This window comes from Passer montanus, unplaced genomic scaffold (assembly GCF_014805655.1).
Source record: "Passer montanus isolate IOZ18808 unplaced genomic scaffold, ASM1480565v1 scaffold135, whole genome shotgun sequence".
NCBI classification, from domain to species: domain Eukaryota; kingdom Metazoa; phylum Chordata; class Aves; order Passeriformes; family Passeridae; genus Passer; species Passer montanus.
Genome location: NW_024360386.1, coordinates 87,813 through 105,303, shown reverse-complemented (window position 1 = coordinate 105,303; position 17,491 = coordinate 87,813). Strand labels below are relative to the sequence as shown.

General features: G+C 46.0%; 1 protein-coding gene across 1 annotated transcript in view; it reads left to right on the top strand.

Moving 5' to 3' along the window:
* Positions 1-17,491, top strand: part of EXOC4 (exocyst complex component 4) — a 316,410-nt gene that overhangs the window by 242,475 nt on the left and 56,444 nt on the right. Inside the window, exon 12 of the mRNA XM_039699489.1 lies at positions 15,150-15,286. Within this exon, the coding sequence (XP_039555423.1) occupies positions 15,150-15,286 (137 nt within the window). The remainder of the gene's footprint in view (positions 1-15,149; positions 15,287-17,491) is intronic.

Below are 17,491 nucleotides of genomic sequence, written 5' to 3'. Positions count from 1 at the left end.
AAGGTGTCCCCACCTTCCAGGGGGCGGGATGGGATGGGCTTTGAAGTCTCTTCCAACCCAAACCATCCTGGGAGTCCCTGAAGGAGCTTCACCCTCACTCCGGCAGTGCCAGCTCACCAAGTACTCCCAGACCCATAAATTCCTTGCCTTTCCATTCCTTGCCATTTATTTTAATTTTCCCCCCCCTCCTGCACTCAGTTTTTCCTCAGAAGTTGGGAGTAAACCACACGTATCTGCCCCCAGGCCCTGATTGATTATTTTAATTAGCCAGAGAGCCCTGCCAGGCTCCCTCAGCAGCAGCACTGCTCTCATAAATCCTCATTTTGCCTCACAGGGCTGGTGTCAGCCCCAGCCCCTGTCACCTCCCTGGCCAGAGCAGAAACCTTTTAGCCTGGCCACCCTCCTGCTTGTCTAAAGCTCCAGCTGCACATTCCTCATTTGCAAACTCATTAAGAATCCCTGGCAGCAGAGCAGGGCCCCGGGATGCTGAGGCAGAGCAGCTTCTCCTCACTGCTGAAAATCCAGCGTGAAGCCACAGATCCAAGTGCCACGGGAGTGACACTCACCCAGTTTTCTGCTTTTCCTCCAGCTCCTTTTTTTCCCCCAAGATTTCTGCAATTTTAAACCGGTGCTTTGCCTTCTCCAGGGTTGTTTTGGTGATGGATGAGATGGAATTCCAGGAGGAAAGTGGAAAGGCAAAGTCTGATAAATTTCATTTAAATGAAGCTGTGTTGCTCCATCACCAGCATTCCTCCAGGAATGTCTTCCATGGAATCCCAGGATGGTTTGTGTGGGAAGGGACCTTAAAGCCACCCCTGCCATGGGCAGGGACACCTCCCACCATCCCAGGCTGCTCCAAGCCCTGGCCTTGGACACTTCCAGGTCTGGGACATCAAAACCTTCCACAAACTTCTCCGGGGAACCTGGCTCTTCCATAACTCTCTTTTCCCTAGGAAAGTTTAATATTTGGTCCAAAACATTTGCTCCAAATATTTGTTCCTAAACACACCAGTGGTTAAATTTGGGGTTTGGGTTGGGCTGGGCTCTCTGCACCCATCAGCTGCAGTTTGGGTAACCCTCTCAATCACAGATATTTTTCCCTTCCCTCTCCTTGTTCCACTCCATAAATCCCAAATCCAGCCTGGAACGTTCTCCCATGAAACACTTGATGCATGGCTCCAGGAGAAGAAACTTCCCTGTGTTCCTGCCAGGCTCCTCCAAAATCCCTTTTTTTTTTCTTCCCTCGCGTTTTGAAGCCTGGGCCCATTTCATCGAGGAAGAATAACTCTCATTCCCGGGTTTTGAAATGTTTTCCTAATCACAAGTGCTGCATGAGAAGAGCCATCACATTTTGAATAATTGATGGCTACTTTATTGAGTTGTCAGCACTAATTCATCCTCCTTTTGAAGTGCTGCGCCGTTCAAAGGAGTCATCCTTTCACAACGTGCTCATTTTTCCAGGAAAAGTTCATTTTTATAATCACTTTTTTTCCCCCTTTTTTCCCTCCCCCACTGTGGAATGTAATTGTAGCTGAGAGGGAGGGATGAGGCACCTTCCAGCACCCTCTAAAATGCCTTTATTCCTGCTTTGGCTGCTCATTTCTCTGCCTCCCTCTTCTCACAGAGGTTTAATTATACCTGTTTTAAAAGTGCATTTTGAAATATGACACCCAGCTCTGGCGCAGAACAAAAGAGACATTAATCTACTGTTGAAAGGGAAGGTAAAAAGCTTTTTTTTTTCTGTGTGGCAAGGGCTGCCCCTCCCTGACAAGCAGCGTTCAGTGGGAGCAGTTGGGATTTTGGAGGCAGGGATTTGTCAACAGCAGAATTATAAAAGTAAAAACAATGCAGGAATTCTGTCATTCTGCTGGAATATTCCTCCTGGCACCCTGGCTCTGGAATCTTCCTCCTGAAGTGGATAAACTTTGCAGTTGGAAGGTTCATAGAGCTCTAATTTGCATCTGAAAGAACTGAGGGAAGGCAGTAAATTAAAAGTTTCCCCTCCTGGTTCTAATCTGGAAATAGAGCCTTTCCATTAAAATAAAATAATATAAAATTAAATTAAAATAAAATATAAAATAAAATAAAATAAAATAATAAAATAATAAAATAATAAAATAATAAAATAATAAAATAATGAAATAATAAAATAATAAACAGCTCTGCGTGCTCTCATGCAAACAAAGCTGTCAGGATAGTAATTTTTTTTTTTTAATAATTTGCTTCTGTGCTGGGATTTTTGTTTTGTGTGAGCTGCACTTTAAAGAAGGGAAAATTTTCCCTCTCCCCATAAAATTGTACCAGGTCTGGTCTTCCTGGGGCTGATCCAGGATTTCCTGGGGAATTCACACCATTGGGATGCACTCCTTAATTAAAATATTTAAGGACTTTGTGCCTGTAAAGAAAACTGCTACAGGGTGTGAAAATAGAGGAAATGCTACAACTCTACAGGAGAGCCCTGGCCAGGACTGGTTCAGTTAATTAATTAATTCTCTGTTTAACTCTATTTTTTTTATCATTTAGGGGTGGTGTCCAACATGGTGTTGAGGGACAGGTTGAACCCTCCTTGGGCATTCCCTGTTTAATTCCTGCTCTGTCATTTTCCACCACAAAATGCAAAATATTATTAATCCCTGTCCTCCCAATTAGCAGAGAGATGTTGGGGATGCTCCATCCCTGGAAGTGTCCAAGGCCAGCTTGGAGCAAGCTGGGATAGTGGAAGGAGTCCCTCCCATGGCAATGGGGCAGAACTGGATGATCTTTAATTTCCTTGGGCTGTCCCTCAACTTGCTTTGATCAAAAACTTTGTGTCTTGCTCTGGAATTCCAGTTTATTATTTCTCGTGAGTACTGGACCAACAAAACCTCGTTTTGAGGTCGATATTGATTTACTGAAAGCTGAGGTGTTTTTTCAGAGGACTCAGGTTTATCACAAGCCATTTCCAACTTCTTCTCACCCAGAGTGGTCTTAGCGAGGATGGTTTGGAAGGACTCAGGATCTACCAGCCAGCAATGCTTTACTTTTGTGGAACAGAGCAGCTCAGCACCACCTCAAGCATTTGACCTCACTTTTGTACCCTGAGGTTTCCCAGAAAACTCTCTTTGAATTCCTCCGAATTCTCTCTAAATCCTCAGCTCTGAATTCCTCTTGGTGTGGGAATGGCTCATGGGACATGGAGGTGAGGATGGGATTTGTGTGACTCGAGGTGAAAAATCCTCCCTTTTCACACAGGGTGCTCTGTGCAGCTGCTGTGATTCTGCTGAGGGACAGGAGCTTGGGAAAGAGTTTAGCAAAAAAAAAAAGACTTTCTAAAGGGTATTTAATTGGCTCTTCACTTGGAAAGAGCTCAGGAAACTCCTTTTGGGAAGCTGATGTCGCCACATCCCTCAGCCACCTTCGTACTGCTGAAGTGGAAGATCTGTAAATACAGACTGACCTCGTGTCGGTTGCAGCAACCACTGAATATTTAAAATTCCCCTTTCCTCCCCAAAAATTCCCTTTTTTTTTGCCCAGTGATGGACCCAAGTTGTCTGTTTCCTGCGCTGTACAGACCCCAGATGGGATGATTATCCCATTCCTCCAACACTTCCCTGTTTGATGCACATTCCCCATCAGGCCGTGTGTTCTTCTAGATGAGACAGGAAATGTTTTTTCTACATAGGTATAAAACAAAAAGCAGGAACTGAGTGGTGTCCTGGTAGTAACTGAGTAGTAGCTCTGTAGTAACTGAGCTAGTCCAGTTTGCTCCTTCTGTGTGAAACTGAGTGAAATTCGCTGCCGTTAATTGCAACATCGGAGATGAATTCCCGCCTTTCCATCCGCGGGAGATTCGTTTTTCCTCGGCTCTCTTTGCATTCCAGGGGCTCTCCCACGAGAAATCTTGAGTGCCACCTGCCTTCCCAATGAAGCCTGGAATTCATCTGCGAATACGACAACAAACATGACAACAAACATGACAACATTCCAGAGACAAACGATCTCCGCGCCGAGTGAATTCCCGTTTCCCAGCAGGGCTGCGCGGTGACCCCGCTGGCTTTGGAAGCGCTGCTGTTTGCTTTATAGATGAATGCTTTGTGTGCATGGCTCCATCCCAGCCAAGTTTGGCTCCCTGGCCATCCCACTGAATGGATTTATCCACAGGACAATCAGCGGAGCGTCGTTAGGAACGGGAAAACAACGGGCGATAAAACAAAGCGCTCCTTCCCCGCCATCCAAAATGCCTGGGAGGCCTCTGGGAGATGCTCTGGCTGCTGGGAAGGGGAGATGGCTCTGTCAGGAAACGACGCACAAGTTCCACATGGGAAGGGACAATCCATGGCCTCATCCAGGCCATTTTCCAAGTGGGATTGCTCGTTATGGCTCTGCCGGGGATTGAACAGCAGCAGCACCGCTGTTATCAGATATCTCCCATAATGAGCTGACCCAGTGGGTGTTTCACTTCCCAGTCCGATGTCTTTTATTCTTTATTCCTCCTAAAATGTGGTTTTTTGGTGGGAAAACACAACTTCTTTTCCACGCTGCTCTTTTGCTGGGTTTTGGGAGTGGGGTTTTGCCGTCGCACGGGGCTTTGGGATGACAGAAATCCTGAGTTAGGAGCAGGTGGTCGCCAAAATGCTGAGTAGTTCCTTAGTTATTTTTATTTCTTTCCAGCAGGTCAGGGAGTGGAAACACTGAGTGCTTAGTGTAGGAATCTGTGAAGTGCAGCTGAATAATTTTAGTTTTGTTTTGTTTTGGTTTTCTGGATTAATGGGCAGGTCTTTGGGAAAATCGTGGTAAAAATAGTTGGGATCTGAAGGAAGCAAAGGCGTCCTTGATGTGTGATTCAGGATTTATCTTTACGACAAGGTCTGCCGGGACGGGACCCGGGGAATGGCTGCCAGTGCCAGAGGGCAGCCATGGATGGGATCTTGGCCATGAGGAATTGCTGGCTGGGCTGGAATTGCCAGAGCAGCTGGGGCTGCCCCTGATCCCTGCAGTGCCCAAGGCCAGGCTGGACACTTTGGGACAGTGGGAGGTGTCCCTGCCATGGATGAGGTGGCACTTGGATGGACTTGAAGTTTCCTTGGAACCCAAACCATTCTGGGATTGCTTTGAGAGTTTCTGTGTCCCATCTGTGAGATTCCCAGAAATCCACAGAATCCAAGACCATCAAGTCCAAGCTGTGCCCAATCCCCACCGTGTCCCCAGGCCAGAGCCCTGAATGCCACCTCCAGGCCTTCCTTGGACACCTCCAGGGATGGAAACTCCACCACAGCTCCAAGTGATCCCATTTCCACACTGGTTTAAACTGGTGTGGCCGAGCTTTCCTACTGGAGAAGGTCAGCCTGAAAGAGAAAGTGCCTTGCAGGCCTCTGGAATTTTCCAAATCCATCCCTACTTCCAGAAACTGGGATACATCCTGGCTCCTCCTTGGAATCATCTTCCTTTGGGAATGGCCCCACCCTTGGACCTGTCACCAGGTGGGGCCTGAGGAAAAAGGAGACAGCAGAAGGAGAACACAGTGGGTTAAAAATATTCCAATTTTGCTCTCAGCCCACGGATCTCTTGTTGTAATTCCTGCTTCTCCTGGCAGGATCAAAGGCTGGCGTTGCCTGTTCTCCCATCTCCCCAGCTCTGAGTTTGTCATTCCCACATCTCCGGGGTTTTGGGGTGCTCACTGAGGTTTGATGAGTTTCATGTTAACACGAGGGGTCGGATCCTGGGAGCCGCCTCCACACGCGAGGAATTTCCAGATAATCCTTTGGAGACATCAGGGACAGAGCTGTGATCTCCTCGGGCTTTGATGTGGGAGCACAAGGCTGAATTTATTGAATAAATCAATAAATCACCAGTGATGCCAGCACGTGCAGCTGCCCTGAGTTTTCTCCTCTCTGTGCTTTTCTGGGGCAGGATTCAGGCTGGATTTTTCCCTGAATCATCCTTAAATTGGTTAATTTGACCCCTGCTCGTGCCACAATCCAAAAATGCAATTTGTTTTTTAATGCAAAAAAAAGTAAACCAAGAGAATAAGTGAAATTACAGAATTTTTTTTTGTAATCTGCTTAATTTTGCAGGACACAAAGCAATTCTCTTCCTAGCTTCCAGCTTGGGAAACTCTGCATAATGCCAAGGGTTCTATAAAATTTTCTATAAAATTTAAATTTGGCAGGATTTGGGTTCTGTTCTTGTGTGGAGACCTTGAGTCCATCACCTCCCCTTTCCAATGGTTTTGCTTTTTGAGTCATTCCTGGCAGGAGGAGCCCTCAGGTTCTGCCTGGAGGCGCTTGGGAGGCTCCTCCTTGCTGGGCTGCACTGGGATTTCTCCATCCCAGCACTGGATTTGTTTGAAATCCTTTGGAATCAGAGGAGTTGGGGATTGGGAATTCCAATGTCTTGCTTGTCTTGGAGTTCAGCTGTTCCTGTGCAATCAAATATTGAAATTCAAGTCCTGCTGAACAAACGATTTGAGGGAAATTTTTTTCCCCTTCCTACCCTTTCCCTAACCAATTCCTCTCTTTCCAATGGTTTTATGTATAAATTCCATTCCAGCACTGGGATGTCCTAATGGAAATGTGAAAAATTTTGCCCTTTCTGTTGAGAAACACCTGAAAAACCAAATTGTCACCCTCTGGCCTCTTGTGTGGAAATCGGGGTGGAAATTCCCCTTGGAAATATTTTTCCCCTTCAAATTTAAGCCCAGCCTTAGCCCTGCATAAAATCAATGCACAGAAAATAAAAGTGTGAATTTGTCTGCCAGTCACGGGATTGACAATCCCTTGGGATGCCTCAGAGGGATGAATCCATAGCAAGGCCTCTGCTCTCTCCTCGTGTTTGCCAGGGATTGCTTTGGTGAACAAAGAATTCTTCATTAATTAGAGTTGGGTTAACGAAGGGTGAGACAGAAGTGTGAATTTCGGCGCATAAAGGTGAATTTTGGTGCATAAAAGTGAATTTTGGTGCATAATGAGGATCCCCCCTATAGCAAAATGTCACTGCTGGTGACATTGGCCTGGTCACTCTGTGTTCTCTCACCCCTACAAATGAGACTTTTAGACACTTAAGCCAAAATCTGACAAATTGGCTTCTAATTTCAGTGAAATGACATCTTTGTGAGCCCAGGAGCTCGGCCTGGCCTAGCTCAGGGTCCCTCTGAAGCCTTCACCCTCATTCCTGGGTGTCACCCTTTGTTTTCCAGTGATCTCTTGCACTTTCATTAATTTTGTTGAATTTAGATCATAATTACAGCCTTTGCACTAGGCAGCACCAATCCAGGGGCACAGCAACATTTTGTTTTGGGAGCTCATCCCTGCTAAACCTTTCTGAATTGTTTTTTTTCCCCATTTTCTTTTGGTTTTTCGTCATTCACCTGCCTTTACCATGGTCGCTGTGTCTTCCCAGGAGCATCACTGAACATTCATATTCACCACCTCCAGCAAGACATTTTTAATAGATAAATATATTTTAAACACTGGCGTTTTGAGACTGTGGGGGAAAAAAAAAATAGATCTCAGAGCACATAAAAATAACACTGAGGGGTTTTATTCTCCAAACTGGGCCAGCTGTATGAAAACATTTATTAAAAACGAGCTCCCAGACGGAAGGCTCTGCTCCCCAGCATTAATTCCACGTTCCATTTGTGCCCTGCTGCAGCTGCTAATGATGTTCTAGAGCAGGGATGACAAAGGAGAGGGAAAGCTGCCACTCACCACTGCTGAAATGAATTTGTCACCTTGCCGCCAGCTCACCTGTAATTGGGGGAGTTGTGTAAAAAAATAAAAAAACCAAAAAAACCCAAAAGCCACTTCTAGGAATGCTCAGGGATGGGGGTGAAAATGTCAGGGGTGGTTTTATCCCAGCTCCTACAGCACAAACCAGGCTGGGAATCACTGGCTGTGAGTCCCTTTTCCCTGCACAAATGTGTATTGATTAATAAAGGGAGAGCCTGGCCCGTGCTGGCACTTGTGAGTGATAAACAGTTCTGCAGCAGTGCAGAGGGTGCATTAAAGGCTAAGAGCTAATGACTTTTCTGGTGGATGGAACACATTAAAAGCAGCGGGAAGCTGCAGCTATTTTATCACCTCGCTAATGTCCCTGACAACATTCACTTGGTGGGAGTGAATGGATGGGAATCCATTTGGAGGAGTAAATTAAAATACCTTAAAAAATGCCTTTAATAATAGCTCCAGAACTCAGCGGGATCAGAGAAGGGAGAGATACAAAAGACCAATTAAATGATCCCGTCCATCTCCCTGCCAAGGCGCTGATATTCCTGATTATGCTGGGGCTGCTGGATCATCCCAGGAGCATTTCAGTGTCTCAAGTGGGGGAATAATGTCAATAATGGCTGGAAGTTGGGGCTGCCACAAACTTCCCCCCTGTGTCCAACCAAATTTTCCCTTCCCTGCTCCTCTGCGCTGCACCTGAAATGGGAATAAAGGACAGAAAATCCTTGTCCAAGTGACAATTTTCCTATTCCCTGCTTTTTAAGTTTGGGTTAGGAGCCAACTTGGGATCGGGGATGTATTGGTTTGAAGATTATGGAAAGGCATCTCCTCATGTGGATACTTCCAGTCCAGCTGGGGTTCTTGGAGGCGTTGAGAGCACCTTGGCAGGGAATTCTTGGATTGTCCAGCCCTGGCACAGCTGCCCAGGGAAGTGATGGAGTCCCCATCCTTGGAAGGGTTAAAAAACCTTGTGGAGGTGGCACTTGGGGACATGGTTTGGTGGTGGCCATGGCTTGGTGGTTGGACTCAGTGATCTGAGAGGTCTTTTCCAACCTTGACCTTGATCCTGCTGAGATCCAGCCCCTTTTTGGGATGCTGGGAAGCTCCTGGGTGCTGGCTAAGGGTTGATGTGCTGAGAATTCCCGTTTTGGGGGGAATTCGGGAGATTTGAACAGTTCTGGTGTGTTTTGGGCGGACAGATTCACTTTGATGGTGCTGGAGAATAAAATGCCACCACTTTTAGATATTCCAGGATCAGAGCTCCCATTTTGTTGGATTGGGGTTTTTAAGATCACTTGGGCGTCTTTTCCCGTGGAATTTGAGCTCAAAATCAGAATAAATTCACCAGATCTGCCAGCAAAGTTCACCCAGTGACTTCTCCACCCAGTGATTTCCTCATCAAGTCCATCATTCCATTGGGAATGTGGCAGCTCTCCCAGGAAAGCACCTGGGCTTGGTTTTGAGATGAAGAATCCAGCTCAGCCAGCTGTTCCTGTGGTTAATTGAGGGACACAGAGCTCATTTCTGCTCTCCTGTGATCCAACTTCAGCTCCCATCTGCTGGATCTCCTCATGGCTGCCAGGGAAGTCTGGAATGAGCTAAAAAAAGGATCTTGGAAATTATTCCAATGTCACAGGTGTTCAGGAGGTAACAAAGGAAAGGGTTTTTTACCTTTTTCTGTGCAAATATCATCAAAGTGTCATGAGAGGCAAGTCCAGGTCATCAGGGCTACAAAGAACAGTTGAATGGAACATTTCTCCGTGGAAAAACTTTCCATGTGGAGTTGTCCAGTCCCATTTGTCTGTCTTGACAGAGGCAAAATTCATTTCTGCCAGGAGAAACGAGCTGAAGTTGATGGGAGTGAGCACCACACTTCAAACTGAGGGCAGTGGGGAAGAGCTGAGCTGCAGCCCAGGGGTGAAATCCGTGTCCTGCCTGAAATTCCGTGCAGGGAGAGGTTGGGTGGTTCTGGGGTTCTGTAGGAAGGGACTCAATTTAATTGGAAATTTGGGAAATGGAGCCAGGCTGGGAGAGCTGGGAATGTTCCCTGGAGAAGGGAAGGCTCCAGGGAGAGCTTCCAGCACATTGCAGGGGCTCCAGGAGAGCTGCAGAGGGACTGGGGACAAGGGACAGGAGCCAGGGAATGGCTGCCAGTGCCAGAGGGCAGCCATGGATGGGATCTTGGCCATGAGGAATTGCTGGCTGGGCTGGAATTGCCAGAGCAGCTGGGGCTGCCCCTGATCCCTGCAGTGCCCAAGGAAGGGTTGGAGGAGCCTGGGACAGGGGAGGTGTCCCTGCCATGGATGGGGTGGCTCTGGGTGATCCTGAAGCTCCCTTCCTGTTGAGTCTTAACTTCTTTTTGTTAGGGTCAGGATTAAATGTGTGAGATAGTATTTTTTGTTCAGACTTAGATGTTTATTAGTTTTTATCTATGCTACAGTCTCACAAACTGAGTTCCACAACACTTCATTCTAATAAACTAAAAAAATTGAGTCAAATCTAATCTAAAAAAATTGAGTCAAATCTTTCTCTCTACAAGGCCTTTTAAGGATAAACTGTCCAATTAAGAAATGACACCTAAATTATTTTCACTTTTAACCCAATAACCAATCACCCATGCCCACAATGGGGACTTTTTTATCCAATTACACAAAACCACCCAAACCCGTGGAGGAGAAGGAGCAGCCACTGCCCCAAACCCCCATCTTGTTTTATGTGTATTCCTGTACCCTAAACCCTTAAACTCCGAGTTTCCCACCCTGTGCTATCACACACTTCTTTCCAAACTGCACAGCCACAATCCCAGCTCTGCCATTCCATTCTGGAAGCTTCTCCAGGGCCTCAGCTCAGTGCAGAGTTCTCCTGGGGGTCAGAGCCTGCAGCACAGAGAGGCTGGAATTCTCAGCAGCCAGGCTTCCAGCACCTTCCCACCCAAACCATTCCATGGAATCTTTCTAAGGAAGCTTTTCCTTGCAGTGCAGCCCGACCTGGAGCAGAAGTTTATCTCCAATTTAACAAAGATTGTGATGAAAATCCCCCTCCCACCCACGGCCCATCCTTGTGCTTCCTCTTCCCCAGCTTTGGGATTTGGCCTCTGATATTCCAGAAAAGCCACGAGTGTTTCAGCTCTGTGGGTAGAATTTAGAATTTGAAATGACAGAGCTGCTGATTTATTTTTGAACCCTTGCAAACCCTCGTGGCAGCTCTGAGCTTCAACAGGGGCTGATTTATTCTGCATTTACTGGGCTCGTGCAGGGCTGGCCCCACGAAATGTTAACTTTGTGTCCCAAATATTGAATGGAGTGTTTAAAGAGGGAAACTCTTCTGCATGGCCACAGTAATACAGATTTTATGGTTCGTGTTCTCTTTTTTTTTTTTTTTAAAAAAACAAATGTACATTTTGCTCTTCATCAATATTCCAGTTCACTGGAGCAAAGCTTTCCTGGATCACACAGTGCCAGGTAAATAAGATTTATCCAAGACCTTGTTTGCGCACTCATTTGGCTCCTGCAACATCACATTTAAAGCAGGGAGAGAATTCCAGCAGACCCTGGGCTCACATCCATGGGGTGAATTCACTCAGGATAAATCCCATAAAAATTAAAATATCACCTGCATTGAAAAAAAAGAAATAATCCCTTGGAGTTAGGAGGATTTGGGAAGCAAAGTTGTAGTTTAACCATAGAAATGGGCAAAAAACTGATACTGGAATAATGGATTTTCCTGGAAAAAGGCTGGAGAGGAAAGCAGGCTGTCAGATTGGAGACTGTAAAAAGAGATTTTGCTGGATTTTGAATGGAATTGATGCAGTCTGAAAACTCCAGCCCTTTGTAAAACCTGGAAGGAGCTTGGAAAGGATTCCAATGTCACAGGCCAGAAAGAAAATTGGGAAAAGGGTGTTGCCACTCCACGTGGGATGACCACTGATCAGTGGAACAGGGAACTTAGATTCTCCTCTTTCCTCTGTTAACTAAAAAAACCTGAATTTAGTTGGTTTCACTCCTCTATTTCATTGTTTTCTCCTTTATTTTAGTGTTGGTGCTGGAATAGGGCTCCAGGTTGGCTCCCTGATGGATCCAACTCTTCCCATCCCCACTCCCGGGGCCTCAGGGCTGGTGTTGGCTATTTTAGAGCCACCAAAGAGCACCAAACAGCCCATTTATCCCAAAATTCCAGGCAAACTGGCTCCCTAGCTCCTGCTTTTCAGGCTTCAGTGGTTCCCATCTCTGACTCTGCTCATTTAGTCCGAGTTTTTCCATTTTTGGGAGAAATTTGGGCAAAAAGTCCCAGTTTTTCTCTCCCTTTCCCACTGCCCTCCAAGGCACTGACAGCACTTGATATTTATTAGCACTTGATATTTATTAGATATTTATTTATTAAATACATGGGCAGGTCTTTGAGGTTAACAAATTTAAATTTGTCCCTTGGGAATGGTCCCAAATGCAGAGCTGTGGCTCAGCACTGAGCCTGAAGAGCTTCGAAAACTTTCTCCTCTCCTGCTTTAATTACAGCTGGGCCCTGCTCGGTGCTCAAAAATTGTGAGGGGTCAGCTAAACTCCAGCTTAAAAATTAAATCAGGCTTTATGAATTCTTTTCCTTTCACTCTCATTTGGTACCTTCCTCTGCCAAGGCATCTCGAGGAGATATTTTGTGATGGGCAATAATCTGGGAAAAATTGACTTTTCTGGTTCCAAGGTCTCGTCCTCCATCTGCTGTGTTTTGGTGAAGACATTTCTGAGCAGGATATTCCCATCTTTTGTCTGCTTTCCCCAGGGAATGGAGGTTCTCCCTCCCAAGGCATGGGAAAAGCTGCGATTTCTGCAAAAAAAAATTAAAATATAAAAAAAATCGAGGGGGAAGATTGTTCCTCTAATCCAAGTGCTCCTCACCAAGGAGGTAGAAAATGAAATTATGCATTTCTCATCCCTGGAAATGTCCCAGGCCAGGTTGGATAGGGCTTGGAATAACCTGGGACAATGGAAGATGTCCCTGCCCCTGGCAGGGGTGGCATTGGATGGATTTAAATCCTCTTCCAGCCCAAATTGTTCTCTGATTCCGTGCAAAGCTGAAAGTTTTGGAGGTTTGAATTTCTGCCTGCCGAGGACTCGTTGAAAACCACTTTTATTGTCCTAAAATCGGGTTTTTAAGGAACCCTTAAAAAGACATCTGTGTTATTTTATCTCCAGTTCTCTGTTTCTCCAGCAATTTTTAACCCTCTTCCACAGGGCAATAATCCCAAAGGAACAGTTGGAATAGTGAAATCCCAAAGGAATGGCTGGAATAGTGAAATCCCAAAGGAATGGCTGGAATAGTTAAATCCCAAAGGAATGGCTGGAATAGTGAAATCCCAAAGGAATGGTTAGAATAGTGAAATCCCAAAGGAATGGTTGGAATAGTGAAATCCCAAAGGAACGGCTGGAATAGTGAAATCCCAAAGGAATGGTTAGAATAGTGAAATCCCAAAGGAATGGCTGGAATAGTGAAATCTCCAAGGAACGGTTGGAATAATACCTCCAGAATATAAATGGAATTTATATATTCATATTTTATTTTATTTTATTTTATTTTATTTTATTTTATTTTATTTTTTAACAGGCTCCATTGGAGTGCCTCAAATTAATCTTTGATCACACCCGTCTGCTGCTAACGAGTCCAGATGGGGCAGAGGCACCGGGATGGTGGCTCTGGGATGACGTGCGAGTGCTTTTCATTTTTGGGGGCTTGGAGCAGCCCCAGCTGACAAGGCAGCTGTCCCCAGGGCTCCTCAGACAGGGTGTCCCCTGCCGAGGTGGCAGCGGGCCTTGGGGAAGGCTGAGATGTCTCAGGGAAATGGCCATTATGTACCTGGCCGTGCCTTCTTTCATGTGGTAATTCCCTTTCTTCTCCTTTTTCTGTATTTATTTATTTTTTAATCATTCAAGTAGCTTTGTGCTCCCTTTAAGTCAGTAGGGTTTATTCTAAAATCCAGATCCCGGCAGGAGCTTTGCTGGAATTTTAATGGTGTTGAGGAAAACAAGTGGGAAAAACTCCATAAAAACCACAATACTTTCTGGTTTTAACATCAATCGTGGGTTTTTAGGTTGTTTTTTTCTAAAAGCTGCAGTTAGGAACAGAAATTGAAATTGGCTGGCCAGGTTTGGTTCCTCCTGGAGTGGTTTTGTGTCCAGCCCAGGAGGGGTCACAGGGGGATTCCTGCTCCTGGGACGCTGCAGGATCTCACTTGATTCCATGGCTCTGCTGGGAACCCCACCCTCCTCCCACCCCTGAAATCCTACTGGAAAAGGCAAAATCAGATTATCCACACAAAAAGGAAAGGAATTGCTTTTCTCTTCTGTGTTGCTTCTGAGCTGGGGAGGATTTTCTTCCCTCTCTTATTCCTGAGGGATCAGTGGTGACTTTAATCCCTCACCACATTATTTATTAGATATTTATGGCCTTGTTTGCAGCAACAAAACCAAACACAGTGGGCAAAGGAAATACAAAGTGTGCCAAGCCACCCTGGGGGGCCTCAGAAATCCCAGAATTCCTACGGAGCTGTTGAAATCTTGGACATTGTTGGATGTATGGTCCCTCCTGCAGCCTGGAGGGAACCAAACCTGCTCATCGGGGTTTGCTGTCACTCTGGGCTCTCTTGGGGTGCCAGGGTTGATCAAAGGTCTGGGAGGTCTCTTCCTCAGTAATTACCTCAGTAATTACCTGTTGTGTTTGTGAGGGTCTCAAGATGAAAGAAGGAATAAATCAAACTCCATGATCTTAGAAAGATATTATATTATATTATATTATATTATATTATATTATATTATATTATATTATATTAAAACTATACTAAACTATAGGGGAAAAAATACATCAAAAAGCATAACAAGAATAAATAATAAAAACCCGTGACTGACTCAAAGAGTCTGACACAGCTAGCTTTGATTGGTCATTAAGTAAAAACAATTCACACAAAACCAATCAACCATACACCTGTTAATAAGCAACTTCCAAATCACATTCCAAAGCAATCATGTAATTATTGTTTTCATTCTTTTCTGATCCTTCTTAGCTTCCCAAGGAAAAAAAATCTTGGCAAAAGAATATTTCAGAAAATATCACAGTAACAATGACCTCGGTAATTTCAGGATCTGTAGGACGTGGAGCAGCACTTGGGGCTGTGTGTCCTGCTAAAAATCACATTTTTGCCTTTTGAGGTTTCACCTAACGAAGGAAAGACCTGGTGAACTCCAGGAAGTGGCTCAGAAACCCAAACTTTCCAAGCTGATGTTCAAACTCTTTAACCCCTTTCCTCCTTTCCTTGCCCAGTTTTTCCTTTCCCTCATTTCTTCATCCTCCGCTGGCAGAGCATCAGCTGCACGTTTGTGGCAAAAATCAACAAAGCAGGAGGGGGCTGAGGTAAACGTCACCAAGCTGCTGCTCACACCTGGGTTTTTGTCCCCTCCGCAGAGCACGGTGATCGTGGAGAAGACAGTGCAGGACCTGATGGACCTCATGCACGACCTGAGCGCCTACTCGGACCAGTTCCTCAGCATGGTGTGTGTGAAGCTGCAGGAGTACAAGGACACCTGCACCCTGGCCTACAGGTACAGCCCGGGGCATTCCTGCTCTTTGGGCTGGGCTTGGTCTGAAAGGAATCAGCCCTGCAGGGACACTCAGTGGCCATGGAGAGCAGAGATCTGCTGGAGGGAGGATTGGCTGTGGGAGAGGTAAAGGAAACTGCCCCATGGACAGAGAGAACTGCCCCAGCTCTGACAGAGGGGCACAGAACACACACCCCCATTTCCAACCTGAGACATCTGTTCTGCCAGCAGTGGTCAGGAGTTGCTTCTTGAATTGTTTCTGCTGAAGTGGTCAAGGGTGTTTCCTTCTAGGGATAAAAAAGCTGCAGTAATGGTCAGTGGAATATGGGGAGTTGCAGGGGTGGCACTGGATGGTCCCTTCCAACCCAAACCATTCCATAATTCCATTATTAAACGTGACCTCCAGTTGGCCACTGAGAGTCTGAAGTGTCCTCTTTAAAAACAAATGGCTGAATGTGCCTTTTGCTCCCTGGTAAAGTAATTCAGATTCTTCATTTGAACTTTTGCAAGGAATTCAGCTTTATTTGAATTGATTCTGTTGGGATTTGGGTATTCAGGTCTTGTGGCACTTTAGGAATTTCAGGATGAGAGGAAATTGCCATAAGCTGCACCAGCAGAGATTTAGATTGGAAATCAGGAAAAATTTCTTCCCTGAAACATTGGTCAGGCATTGGAAGGAGCTGCCAGGGCAGGGGTGCAGTCCCCATCCCTGGGGGGATTTAAAGCCCTGTGGATGTGGCATTGGGACATGTCCCCTGTGTCCCTGGGGACATAGGTGGCATTGGCAGTGCTGGGAATGGTTGGATTCCATCCTAGAGGTCTTTTCCAACCTAAATCATTCCATGATTTCAGGAATCAGTAACCACAGGAATCCACACACTGGGTTTGGTCAAAGTTTCCCAAAATAATTCTGTAAACTGATGGGGAGTCACCAAATGGCTGTGTCCTTGTCCATCCCAAACTGGCATTTTGGGATGATCCATCCCCAACATTCCCCAACCAAAGCATGGAAGACCAAGGCACCACAATCCCACTGGCCATGGATAGGTTTGGGTTAAACCCTTCAAGTCCTTGATTTATCAGAGATTGCCTGGGTTAATATCAATAAATAACTTCTAAGGACATCCCAGTTATCCATCTGTAAAATGGCTCTCCTGGACAGGAAAACCAGGATCGTGCCTCATCCCATGGGGGTAAATAATTCCATTAAAAACCACTACAAGATGCTGCAGGAATGTGGGCTGGAATAGCTGCTCTACATCATCCCCTCCATCCCCTTTTGAGCCTGAAAAAGCCCTTGTGCTTCCTGACCAAGAAATGACTTCCCATTGCCTGGTTTTATTCAGGAAAAACTTCATCCGGCAAGCAGGCTCATCATCATCATCATTATTATCATTATTATTATTATTTTTTACAATAGCAGTGAGCAGAGGCTAAACTTTGTCTGAACACCCCCCTAAATCAGAAACTGCTCATGTGCCATTGTCCAAAATATCCCTTTTTTCACCCAAAACCTCCCTGCCTGGAGCCAAACAATGGATTTGATTTTGTTTGGCTTGAACTTGACGGGTCCTTCCTTCCTTCCTTTGCCATTCCTGGCTTTGGCACCTGCTGAGGGCTAATTAGGACAACGCTAATTTGGCCATCTCCTGATTGCAGCGAGAGGGGGAAAAAAACAAACAGGAAATGTTTCTTGTCGTTTTGCTGCTGGCAAAGGACTGAAATAGAAACCCGTCTCCATTCCCGGGAATGCGGGGGAGCGGAGCAGCTCCCGGCCTTCCCGCTCCCATCCGTGGGGATGCTGTGCCCTCTGCAGGGATCTGGGCTCCACACAGCCCTGCCCTCTGCTCCAGGGTTTTCCCTGGGCTGTTGGCATGGATAAATCCCCGGGAAATGTGGTGGAGTCAGGATTATCTACAGCTCCTTAAAATCTCCTTGGAGCTGGGAGTCCATCCCATCCGTCGATCCCATCCGGCAAAGCTGGGCTGCTCTTGGGGTGGCAAAGAGTGAGAATTTGGGAAGGCAGAGAGGTTTTTTTGGAGGATTTTCGTTCCTTCAGGGGGAATGTGAGCAAATGTGGGTGAAAAGCATCCAAAGGGAGGCTCCTCCAGGCGGGATTTGATCCGGAGCTCTCTGCGGGAACAGCTCGGGAAGGACGGCAGCGCTGGGAAATGCACAGCTGAGATTGTTCATGTCGTGTTTTCCAGG